Source organism: Lissotriton helveticus, chromosome 2_1, assembly GCF_964261635.1.
Source record: "Lissotriton helveticus chromosome 2_1, aLisHel1.1, whole genome shotgun sequence".
Taxonomy (NCBI): Eukaryota; Metazoa; Chordata; class Amphibia; order Caudata; family Salamandridae; genus Lissotriton; species Lissotriton helveticus.
The window spans coordinates 317,379,831-317,391,841 of NC_136059.1; the positions used below are offsets into that span (position 1 = coordinate 317,379,831).

General features: G+C 48.4%; 1 protein-coding gene across 7 annotated transcripts in view; it reads right to left on the reverse strand.

Moving 5' to 3' along the window:
• ZFR (zinc finger RNA binding protein) overlaps nt 1–12,011 on the reverse strand; it is a 705,458-nt gene that overhangs the window by 533,198 nt on the left and 160,249 nt on the right. For all 7 annotated transcript variants that reach the window (XM_078674904.1, XM_078674908.1, XM_078674906.1 and 4 more), the window contains one exon: nt 3,477–3,671. In XM_078674904.1, coding sequence (XP_078531030.1) covers nt 3,477–3,671 — 195 coding nt within the window. The remainder of the gene's footprint in view (nt 1–3,476; nt 3,672–12,011) is intronic.

A 12,011-nucleotide genomic window follows, 5' to 3' on the forward strand; every position in this document is an offset into this window, starting at 1 on the left:
TCTCGGCGTGCTTCCAGCTCTCAGGGAAGGTGGCGGTTCCGAAGGAGAGGTTGATGATGTTACGCAGGTGGGGTGCAATGAGGATCAGACGGGGAACCTGAGTGGATGGTGTTCATGGTCTTGATTATGTCTTCGGTGCTGACATCGGTCCAGGTGGTCAGGATGTCGTGGTGGGTGGGGATCGGAGTGTTCGTCGTGGCGGGGTCCGTAGGGTTCAGCCGGGGGTTGAAGCTGTCGTGGATGTCGGTGATCTTGCGGTGAAAAAAGGCAGCGAGGGTGTCGCACAGGGCTTGTGAAGGCGGGATGTCGTTGGTGCAGGAGTTGGGACTGGAGAGTTCTTTCACGATGTTGAAGAGCTCTTTGTTGTTGTGGGCGTTGTTGAAGAGGCGGTCTGTGAATGAGGCTCTTTTGGTGGTCCTGATGAGGTGGTGATGGTTGCGGATGGCGTCTTTGTGGGCTGCGCGGTTGGCAAGCGTTCTATCGCTGAGCCAGGTGTTTGAGTTTTCGGCAGGTGCACTTGGCGGCCAGGAGTGAACCAGCTGGCTCGTGTCTATGTTGTTGGGTAGCCTAGCAGGTGCTATGGTGTTGGCGCAGTCTTCCATCCAGAGTTTGAGGGTGCGGGCCCCCTCATCTGGGTCGATGGGGCTGGTTGGTGGGTTGAGTGCGAGGTGAGTTTCTAGTAGTTCCTTGGTGACTTTGCCCCAGCGTCGGCAGGGGATCTGTAGGGTGTGGTGGTGGGTGACGGGTTTCTGGAAGGTGAAGTGGACGCAGTGGTGGTCGGTCCAGGTGATTTCGGAGGCGTGGCTAAAGGTGACGTGGGGGCTGAAGGAGATGATTGCATCGAGCGTGTGGTCAGCGATGTGGGTCGGGGTGGTGACGATCTGTTTCATTCCGAGGGTGGCGAGGTTGTCGACCAGGGTGGAAGAGTTGTTGTCGTTGGTGTTCTCCAGATGGTAGTTCAGGTCGCAGAGCAGGATGTAGTTGGTGGAGGTCAGAGCGTGCGTGCTGACGAAGTCGGCGATGGATTTGCAGAATTGGGGACGCGGGCCGGGTGGTCTGTAGACGAGGGTGCCTCTGAGGGTGGTCTTGGGGTCCGTGTGGATCTTGAAGTGCAGGTGTTCGGCGGTGGTGAGGGTGTCGTCGGTGTTTGTGGAGACCTTGATGGTGTTCTTGTGGACGATGGCGATTCCTCCTCCGACCCTGTTGGTGCGGTCTCTGCGGGAGATCTTGTATCAGTCGGGGATGGCCACTGCGATGTCTGGGGCGGAGGTTTCGTTCAGCCAGGTCTCGGTCAGGAAGGCGATGTCTGGTGATGTGGTGGTGAGTAGGTCCCAGAGCTCGACGGCTTGCTAGCATGCGGAGCTGGTGTTGAGCAGGATGCATTGCAGTCAGTTGGATTCCGTTGCTGTCGGTGCTTTGGTGTCGTCGGTGAAGGTGCAGTTTCGGCAGGTGAATGGGCCGTAGGTGCGCTTGGCGGTGGCTTTGTAGCAGTTGGAGGTCCGTCCGTGATTGAGCGATGAGGGTGTGGGCGTCGTAGTCGAGTCTTGCTTTGTCGCTGGCGTAGGGGCCAGGGGTTCTGGCGCTGGGCGCGGTCCAGGCGCAGACGGGCTTGCCTTAGGCGCGCCTTCGGTGCACCAGCGGCGCGGCAGCGCATCTGCCGCCATATGAGGGGGAGGTGGGGAGGGAGGGTCAGCTGGGCGGGAGGCGGAAAGGGGCAGCGAATGGGCACGGGGGGCGGGGCCGCAGGGGAGGCAGCGGTGGGAAAATACAGCGGCAGAAACCACGAGAGCGATGCCAATGGAAGGCAGGCACGCTCAAGGGCAAGACCAGTAGGGCAAAGGAGAGGCAGGCACACGGGGAACAAAAGAAAGCGGGGCTCAGGCAGTCAGGGTACAGAGGGCAGAGGGGTGGGCACGGGCACCCAGGAGGCGGCGGTGACGGAGATCGTGGCACCAGGTAGGGGAGTCCACAGGAGCGGCCACAGAGGGCACAAGGCACTGGCGTTGGAGGCGCTGCAGCGGATGGGGTCGCTCCAAGGGACCTCTCCAAGTGAAGGTCGTACCCAGAAGACCTTCGTCCCCGAGCCTGCAGTGTGTTTGCAAACCAGAGACTCCCAAATGGGCTACTGACCTCAGGGTGACTACACTCTTGGTGTGCTCGCCCCATGTGGGGGAGTGGGCATAATCCCTAATCCTGATTCAAGAGTACATGCCATCTGCAAGATGGTGGGCACTGAAGAGAGGGCTTCACCTCCCCTCACCCCACCAGAGGGGTAGGGTCGGCAGAGGCGGGCACATCTTCTGGCCTGCTCTAATTTTTCCAGCCTGAAAAGGAGAGGAGACATCACGGAGGCCTGCTTCAGATAGCAGGATAGGCTGGGGTTGCGTTACAAAGGCGGCAAGGTCTTCAAAGCTTCCCAGTCACAAATGGCTAATCTTGACCTGGGGGAGGTGTGAACACTTCCGCCCAGAGAAGGTTTTGTTTCTGGGCTCAGCGAGCAAAGGTTCCCATCCCAGGGGTCCAGAAACTTGTCTCGTGGTGGCAGGCTGGTGTTTACCAGTCAGGGAAACCACCAGAGGCTGGTTGTTTTTCAGAGGGCATCTCTAAGATGCTGTCTGAGTGCATTGCTTAATAAATCCCACACTGGCATCAGTGCAGGTTTATTATACTGAGAAGTTTGTTAACAAACGTCCCAGAATTCAGTAAAGCAATTACGGTTCTGTGGAGTTCGTAATGACAACCTCCCAGACCAGGTACAGTTTTGGTAAAGAACACAGGCCCTGGGAACATGATTGGCAGAGTCCCAGGGAACATCAAGTCAAAGTGCAACAGAAATCTGGCAAGGGGTGGGAGGTAGTCGCAACAGAAAACCAGCTTCCTACAGTAATTGTGCATAACGGGGTGTCCAGTCATTTTTCGGAATAAAACATAAAAAGCAGCAAAGTCACATCGAAGCCAGTAGTACAGCAGGGATTTCTGGTGGAGATGCAAGGAGAAAGCGCCAAACGAGGTGCATCAAAATAAGGCTCTCCGATTCAAAGAGTCTTCAGACTGGGCATCAATTATCCGAGGTCACTGGGTTGAAAAGCGCAAAGGCTGGTATTAAAAGTCACAGCATCAACAATGGTGGAAGTATGGGACAGTCAGCTGCAGGGCAGGACAAAGCATAGCCCTTGAAAACAAATCTTTGAAGGACTAACTACCTCTGGATGAAATCTCATTTTAGTTTTCTATTTTTTTCTAAGCACTCAGTCTAAAACTGAATTGTCCAGATTATTACTAATGCAAAAAATCTTTTACCAGTTTCTTGCAAGATACTCAGGACTAGTCTTAAGTAGCAATTCTTGGCTTACAGTGTAGTAATGAAGTATTAGGAATTAATTTCCAACGTGCAGGAAGTTCAACAATTAAAAGGGGATTTTTTTTGATAGATCTAATTTGGGGTTATTGAAAGAAATATACAAAATTCGGCTTACTTTCTGGTGCTTAGCCCCTCTTATGTGAGCGGCATATGCATCCGCTCCTGTACAGGAGACATCACAGAGTTCACAACGCAGCTGATTCTGTGTCCCGCGAGCAGCTGCACTGGTACTGGTGGTGGTCGACTGAGACGCCTTTAAGGCTGCCTCTTTCTTCTTGTGTTTTTGCCCTTCTAAATGTTCTTTGTAAGTCTGTAAAGATATTTTAAAAAAAATAGTATTAAAAATCACATAAAGCACTATATACAATTTATACAGAGCATTACTTTCCTGCATTACTTTAATGATTTTAGTGGAAAATTACACCGGCCAGTTTTTAAATGAATGTCACATTTTAAAGTCTCATAAAAGCATTCGTAGGTTTCCAATAAACAAAATGTGGGTGTCCTGCAGCTTCCCCAAGCCCAGATCAAATTCATGCCTGCTGAATGACTAGAGTGACAGTTTTACTGTCTCCCTTTACAGGTGGGCACAGTCACATAGAGGCCTAGTTTGACCAATGATAAGGAGTGGTAAGATCCACTACAGTAAATGAATAAACAGAGAATCATCGGTTACCATCGGTCTGCAACTTGTGTTCATCCTCATGGTAACCTGGAGCTAATCATACATTGGGCTACAGATCATTTCTCGCCACCATGTCTGTGCGCCCAAGAATAAATCTATAAAATGTTTACCTAAATGCTCGCCTTCCACTACTTGGAGAAATGGTGCATCACAGCCTTTAAAGTAATAGATGTCATTTACTGGAATAATAATAGGGAAATAGTATCTATAGAACTGTGCGACAAACAATACAGCTTTTATTGCAGCACAGTAATGTTTCCTGAAGACAATATTGCGGATTTACCTATGTCAGCAAGCAGTGTTGAGATGAAGGTCTTGAGCATGGCCTAGAAAAGATGTGCTTCATAAAGATATTGCTAGATAGATCTCCATTTACTTTCATATTAACTCAAGTCAACCAGTTTGGTTGTGTGAGTCTAGAAGAAAAATGTGTTCAGTTTCGAGCATCTTACATAATCAATATTGGGTCGGCACACGCTGAATGAAACGGGATCCAGATGGAAAGTGCTACCATAAAAAATTTTAAAAGGGCTCTTAAGTGGCAATAACATAGTTGGGGTTAATCCAGCATGACATCTGCCCCTGGGAAAGGTTTAGTGCATAAGAATTGTTACCCTGTAAGCATCTATTTGAGGCATGTAGTGCTGTAGATTTACATGCTCTGCATACGCCAGCCATCTTGTGTTGGGTTCCAAGCTGTGAAACTTGTTTTTCTTTCGACTCACAAAGTAGAGTGACTACTCCGATATGTGATATTGCGCAAGGGCATTGACTACTTTCTTTGTTAGATTGTTTTTTCGCAGGCGAGTGAGAAGGGTCTAAGGAAAATGTAAGAATAAAGATGTACATGCAAATAGAAGTATGTAAAACGTAACTGCAATGGCCTCAAGTGTCTGGGAAGGACTGAGGGCGAATGTGAATCTACAGCACTGAATAACACGAACAGATGTATACAGGGTAAGTAACTTAATCCGTTTGATAGCATGTGTGGCTTTAGATGCACATGATCTGAATAAATAAACAGAACCAAAAGAAAAATTGGCATATAGTGGTGACCAATTGTCTAGCGACAAATCTGTCACAGTAAAAACACAAATCAATAGTAGGAATGTAACCATTTATCACCAATACAAGTTTATTAACGAAAAAAGGACTAGATTGATAACTGGTACTCATGCCTGAAGTCAACAAACAAATTGATCCATAGGGCATTGCCTTTGGAAAGAGGATGTGGGAACCTTGAGGCGACGTTTGAGCATTTTGAGTTGTCGACTATAGCGAACAGATCTATTTCTGGAAATCCCCAATGTTGAAAGTATGGAAGGAGAACTTGGGAATGAGTTCCCATTCGTGTATTTGCGGACTCCTTCAGCTGAGGAGATCAGTAATCTGATTGTAAACTCCTGGAAGGTGTTCTGCCAGAAGATGAATCTTGTGATGGATTACCCAGCTCCAAATGCTCTGAGAGAGGTGTGAAAGTAGGAGTGTGTGTGCCCACCCCTGTTTTGGCACATAGTACATAGCTGCCATATTGTCCGTGCGGACTAGGGCAACTTTGCCTAGGAGATGAGACTGAAAAGCCTTCAGCGCTAGAAATACAGCTAGAAGCTCTAGATAACGGATGTGGAGACATTTGTGCTGGTTGCCCCAGAGACCCTAGATTGTGTAACAATAGAGATGGGCAAACTCTGTGGAAGAGAGTGAATAAACAGCCGCCCTTTTGATACATTATGTAGGTCCCACCACTGCAGAGAGCGATGGGGGTGGAGGTCAACCAACACTAGATCAGTTAATTGACCCTGTGACTAATTCCACTGACATGCTAAGCATTTTTGTAGAGGACACATGTATAGTCTTGCATGGGGCACTATTGCAAAACATGATGCCATCATTCCTAGAAGTTGCATAAAAGTTCTGGCTGGTAAGGTGTGATTGACTCGAAACTGTTACACAAAGTTGAACGTTGTAAATTCTGGCTGCAGTGGGAAAGGCTCGAGCTGTGGGAGTGTAGAAACCGGCTCTTAGATAAGACCATCTGTGAAGGCTAAAGGTGAGACTTTTGCGCACTGACTGTGAAACCAAATTGGCAGAGTAGGTTTAGCATGTTTGGAGTGTGTCGCAGACACTTGTGGTGCGTGCTGGCTTTGATGAGCCAGTAGTCTAAGTACGGGAAGACGTGAATGCGTTGTCGTCGGAGATGAGCTGCTACTATTGCTAGGCATTTGGTAAAGACCCTGGGAGTAGTAGTTACCCCCAACGGGAGTACTTTGAATTGGTAGTGTGTGTTTGCCTTCACTAATCTGAGGTATTTGCAATGAGCTGGATGAATTGGAATGTGAAAGTATGCGTTTTAAGTCTAGTTTGGACATAAAAATAGCCTTGTTGTAAAAATGGAAGCATTTGTTGTAGTGTTACCATATGGAAGTATAACATTCTGGGATCTAGAATCAGTCTTAAGGAGCCATCCTTTTTTGGGATTAGAAAATAGAGGGAGTAAACCCCTGAACCTTGGTTCTGTAATGGAACTGGTTCTATGGCACCCTTTAGTAGGAGCGATTGCACTTCTTGTCTGAGTAACTGTGTGGTTTGGCGACAGTTTGTGAGAGCGAGGTGGAACATTTGGAGGATTGACGGTATGCTTCAGGCAACAACCATGTTGGATAAAGCCGATTACCCATTAGTCGGTGTAGGAGGTTGGTTCTGTATATACTATACCAAAGTGAGGTATAGTGTGCACAGAGTTCAGTGGAACCCCAAAGGTAGACAGAGGTAAAATTAGATAGCAACTCACTCTCTATTTGTGGTAGTGTGGTCGAGCAGTAAGGCAGTATCAGAGGACAGTGTTAAGCATTAGTTGTACACACTCAGTCAGCAAATCAATTCACACACTCAAAGACTGAACTTCAGACCAATTGTTTTTGTATAAAAATATTCTTTTAGTTATTTTATTTTCTAGAACCAAGCTAGCCTGGCACAGGTAAGCAATAAATACTTTACCGTAGTAACGCAGTATGAATTGTAATTGTATATGCACTTTGTTTTAACTTTGTAAATACAGTCAGACTTGAATGGGCTTTTCAGTAAAATACCAGGTAAGTTACTTTTTGGATTACTTTTCTTACCTAGAATATTATACCTAGATACTACTCTGGGACCTTTCCTGTAAACAGATAAGTAAAATGGTTTTTGTTAAAAAGTACAATTTTAAAGAATGTTTGTAGGTTTTCAAACTCCACACTTGGAAACTTTTCCAAGAAAAACAGTCAATGTTATCCTATGGAGGAAAATAGTGTTATTGGTTTTACGGTAAGTATTTGGTAGTGGGAGTTGAGGTTCAGGGGGTAGACTCAGGGGTCCCGCAGGGTCATGGTTGCACTCTTGTTACACCCTCAGGGGCACTAGGGCGGCCGGGTGCAGAGTGCTGAGGCCCAATGTTATTCAATGGAGGGGTAGGGGGCCTCCGGTTGGTGGCTTCTGACGAGGCCACTTGGTTGTGGGAGCCAAGCTCCTAGTGTTAGACTCAGGGCAAAAGGGGATCCTGTTTAGCACGAAAGGTACACCTGAAGCGGTGCAGGGTGCTGGTTTGGCGTCGGGTGCCCTGTTTTCAATGGGGATTTTTGGTTCAGCTGCAGACTCAGTCCAGGAAGACTCCCAGGAGAAACCAACAGCTGGGCAGGTAAGTTGGAGAGCTCGGGGACGTAGGTGCACCTCGGGTTCCCTTCTCTAAGGCACCTGGATGTAGGGGAGTCTTTTGAGGTCGGATTTCACCTTACCGGGCCACTCGCAGGGGGTGGGGGGGTCTGTGCACAGGCTGCAGGCAACTTCGGGGAGTCCTGGAGGGGTCAATCCCCAGTGGACTCGGATTCTGGGGGGGGGATCAAGCGGAGACCGGTGGCCTACTCAAACTCGGGCCGTAGGCGACGGGTGCAGTGGTGGTTCCTGGCATCGGGTTGCTTTTTCCTCAGCAGGCTCGTAGTCTTTCTTTGGTGTTTCTTCTTAACAGAGCTGCAGTTCACAGGTGATACGGTCTTTGTTGAAGGCAGTCAGTCCTCCCAGGTTTTCTGGAGGTCGCTGGCTGCAGTACAAGACTATTGTTGGCGCAGAATCTCTGGATTCAAGAAATATAGGAGCATAGAGGGATAACGGAGCGGGTCGCCCTCCACTCAAAATCTACACAACAACAGAAAGACCCACTCCAACGGCGTACGTCTGTATCAGTGACTCAAGGGGGGGGGGTGTTCAAAAAGTCCCACTCCCCACCAATCTCTTATCTGTTTTTATAAGAGAAACAATGCACTGTTCTCCGCCAACGTATAAAAACCTGTTCTCCCGGGCAACACACAAGAACCCACACGTACGGTGCACCAGAATATCAATGGTCACCCATAAATCCACACCCTGCGTTGGACACTGCTCCTAATAGAGCAAAAAATGTGAATTGACGCAAATGACACCTCACGGAAACACCACCATCGGGGTAACTGGTATATAATTTCCAGACAGGCCCCTGTCTCATCATCGGTTGTCACTTGCGTCTTAAAGAAAAATAAGTGGAAAGGAAAGAGGTGTCCAAAACAAACAACATATACAGTGACAAACTAGTGAAGGCGCAGAAATATCTGCTAGTGACCAACACATACACAAAAAAATAATAATAATAACGGAGTGCATAAAAACAGACAAGGATCCGTCCCTTACCCAATTTTATTCATAGGGCGGTGATTGTGTGCTGTTTAAAGAGGCTGGTAGTTAATCATGCCTACCACAACCTGCTGCCAGTGCCGACATGTTTCACTGCTATGTTGCATTAAAGCAGTTTCCTCAGGGCTGCACTCGGGAGCTGTCACTTCACTATTTTGGACACTAGTTCTATAGCGTGCAGGGGGCAGCCAAGCCACTCATACCGGCCGCTCCTGTTTCTTCAAAGGTAACAGGCACTTCCCACGTAAGTGTGTTCCTTATTGCTCCAGTATAGAATCGTGACGTGCCAGGAAGACGCCTGAGGAAAGGCTTGCTTGAATCCTGATGATGCAGTGAGCAAGGGACTCATGTCTGAGCATACCCTGCCACTCCTATAGTGGCCAAAACGATTCATGAAAGGGGGTGGTGATGGACAGAGCATCTGAATTAAGCAGAACACTCATACCCCGTCAAAAGATCAGGGCTTGATCCATCACCGTTATTCAGATGCTCTGTCCATCACCACCCCCTTTCATGAATCGTTTTGGCCACTATAGGAGTGGCAGGGTATGCTCAGATGCGAGTCCCTTGCTCACTGCACCATCAGGATTCAAGCAAGACGGGCCGAAGACGGCTGCAATGCCAGAAACCGGTCCCCGAAGCTTGTTTCCTTTCCAGTAAAGAATTGAATTGGTAGTTTGGTCTGCCCTGTTCCCATGATGCACTGGGCCAGGACAGACTAATTTGCATATAGCCAGGTTCTGAACTGGGATGGTGCAGTGAGCTAAAAAACGGTGATGGATCAAGCCCTGATCTTTTGACGGGGTATGAGTGTTCTGCTTAATTCAGATGCTCTGTCCATCACCACCACCTTTCATGAATCGTTTTGGCCACTATAGGAGTGGCAGGGTATGCTCAGATGCGAGTCCCTTGCTCACTGCACCATCAGGATTCAAGCAAGACGGGCCGAAGACGGCTGCAATGCCAGAAACCGGTCCCCGGAAGCTTGTTTCCTTTCCAGTAAAGAATTGGCTTGGTAGTTTGGTCTGCCCTGTTCCCATGATGCACTGGGCCAGGGACAGACGAATTTGCATATAGCCAGGTTCTGAACTGGGATGGTGCAGTGAGCTAAAAAACGGTGATGTATCAAGCCCTGATCTTTTGACGGGGTATGAGTGTTCTGCTTAATTCAGATGCTCTGTCAATCACCACCCCCTTTCATGAATCGTTTTGGCCACTATAGGAGTGGCAGGGTATGCTCAGATGTGAGTCTCTTGCTCACTGCACCATCAGGATTCAAGCAAGCCGGGCAGAAGACGGCTGCAATGCCAGAAACTGGTCCCCGGAAGCTAGTTTCCTTTCCAGTAAAGAATTGGCTTGGTAGTTTGGTCTGCCCTGTTTCCATGATGCACTGGGCCAGGGACAGACTAATTTGCATATAGCCAGGTTCTGAACTGGGATGGTGCAGTGAGCTAAAAAACGGTGATGGATCAAGCCCTGATCTTTTGACGGGGTACGAGTGTTCTGCTTAATTCAGATGCTCTGTCCATCACCACCCCCTTTCATGAATCTTTAAACACACAGCAGGCATTTTTCTTTTGGCAACCCTACTTTATATTCCTTTTCATGAAATGCATTCTCACACTACAGCAGTAAATGTAAAAAACGAATGTAAGGAACAGGCAGAGTGGGGACCCATGGGGTACTGGAACCAGGAAAAATCACTAAGCCTCTGTAACCAGTTTACAAAGGCATGAAAATATGCAAATGGTCTTTAAAGACCAGTGAAAAACTGACCCCCGCGCCGGAGAGAAGACTCCAGACACTGCCCAGTAGAGCCCCCAGCAGCTGGAGTTGCACTGCAGCAGCCCGGGCTGAGACACAGGACGGGTGAAGAAGGGGGCTGAACCCCTTGGGCCTGGGCAGAAGTGTGACTGGGACTGTGCGACTCCCTTTGCATCGCTCCACGGCCTCCCTGGGGTCGCGCTCCACAGTTTGAAGACCCCTGCTCTAAAGGGAGAGGATTGGGTGTTGCCTTTGTACGAGGAAGCATTCGAGTCGGAGGATGTAGTTTTAGACCCTCCCCGATAAAAAGGAGCAACAAAGGGAGCCTCTAAAAGGAGGAGACTGGAGCGCTCCCATGGACTTTGCAACTTTGTGTCATTTTTCATTTTTTTTAAGAGCTTGATAGACCTCAGGACCAAAAAGAAGTTACTTGTCAAAGAGGATGTTCTGGATGTACTGTTGAACTGGAGCTTTAAACCCATAAATCTTAAGCCATGCATGCCTTCTAAGAGGAATGCTTGTATTGGCCTCTCTAGCGGAGGTTTCAGCAGCCTCTAGAGCACACCTGATTGAAGAGTTGGAAATCCGCTTGTCCTCCTGAACCAATTCTTGAGCTTTAGCTAGTGTTTCCCCGGGAGGTCTTGGAGCAGTTGCTCCATTTCATCCCAGTGTGTCCTGTCGTACCTAGCTAGTAGGCCTTGTATATTTGCAATTTTCCAGTGGTTGACATCTTTAGCAGCTAAACGTTTCCCTGTAGCATATACGAGCTCAGATACTGTATCCACCAGAAAAAGCGTTACCAAAGGTAAGTAATTTGTTCTTCTGATGGATACATCTGCCAGTGGATTCCTCACCTTGTGAATAGAGTCCCACAGCAGTCCCCACTCCCGGAGGAGGGTGTCCACTCTCCTATACCAGAAAATCCTGGAGGAGATAACGCGCAAAGTGGCCGTCCCTCCTCACTTCAGAATCTAAGCAGTAATGCTTTGCGAAAGTGTGGAGGGAAGGTCAAGTCGCAGCTCTACAAATGTCATCTACAGGTACACCCCTAGACAAAGCAGATGTAGAAGACTTTGCTCTAGTGGAGTGAGCTCTTATACCCTCTGGAGGCTCCTTACCCGCCAGGGAGTAGCAGATCTTGATGCATAGTATAATCCATCTTGAAAGTGTGCGCTTGTGCACAGCTCTTCCTTTTCTGCAGCCAGCAAATCCAACAAAGAGCTGGTCATCCACTCGATAGTCTCTTGTCCTATCAAGATAAAAGCTCACCGCCCTCTTAGGATCCAGGCGGTGAAGTCTCTCCTCCTCCTTGGAAGGGTGAGGGGGAGGATAGAAGGTAGGTAGGGTAATGGACTGTCCTAGATGGAAGGGAGTAACCACCTTAGGTAGAAAAGCAGCCCTGGTCCTAAGAACCATTCGTTCAGCATGAATGGTCAAGAATGGGGGCTTTGAACGAAGAGCTTGAAGCTCACTTACCCTCCTTGCCGAGGTAATTGCAAC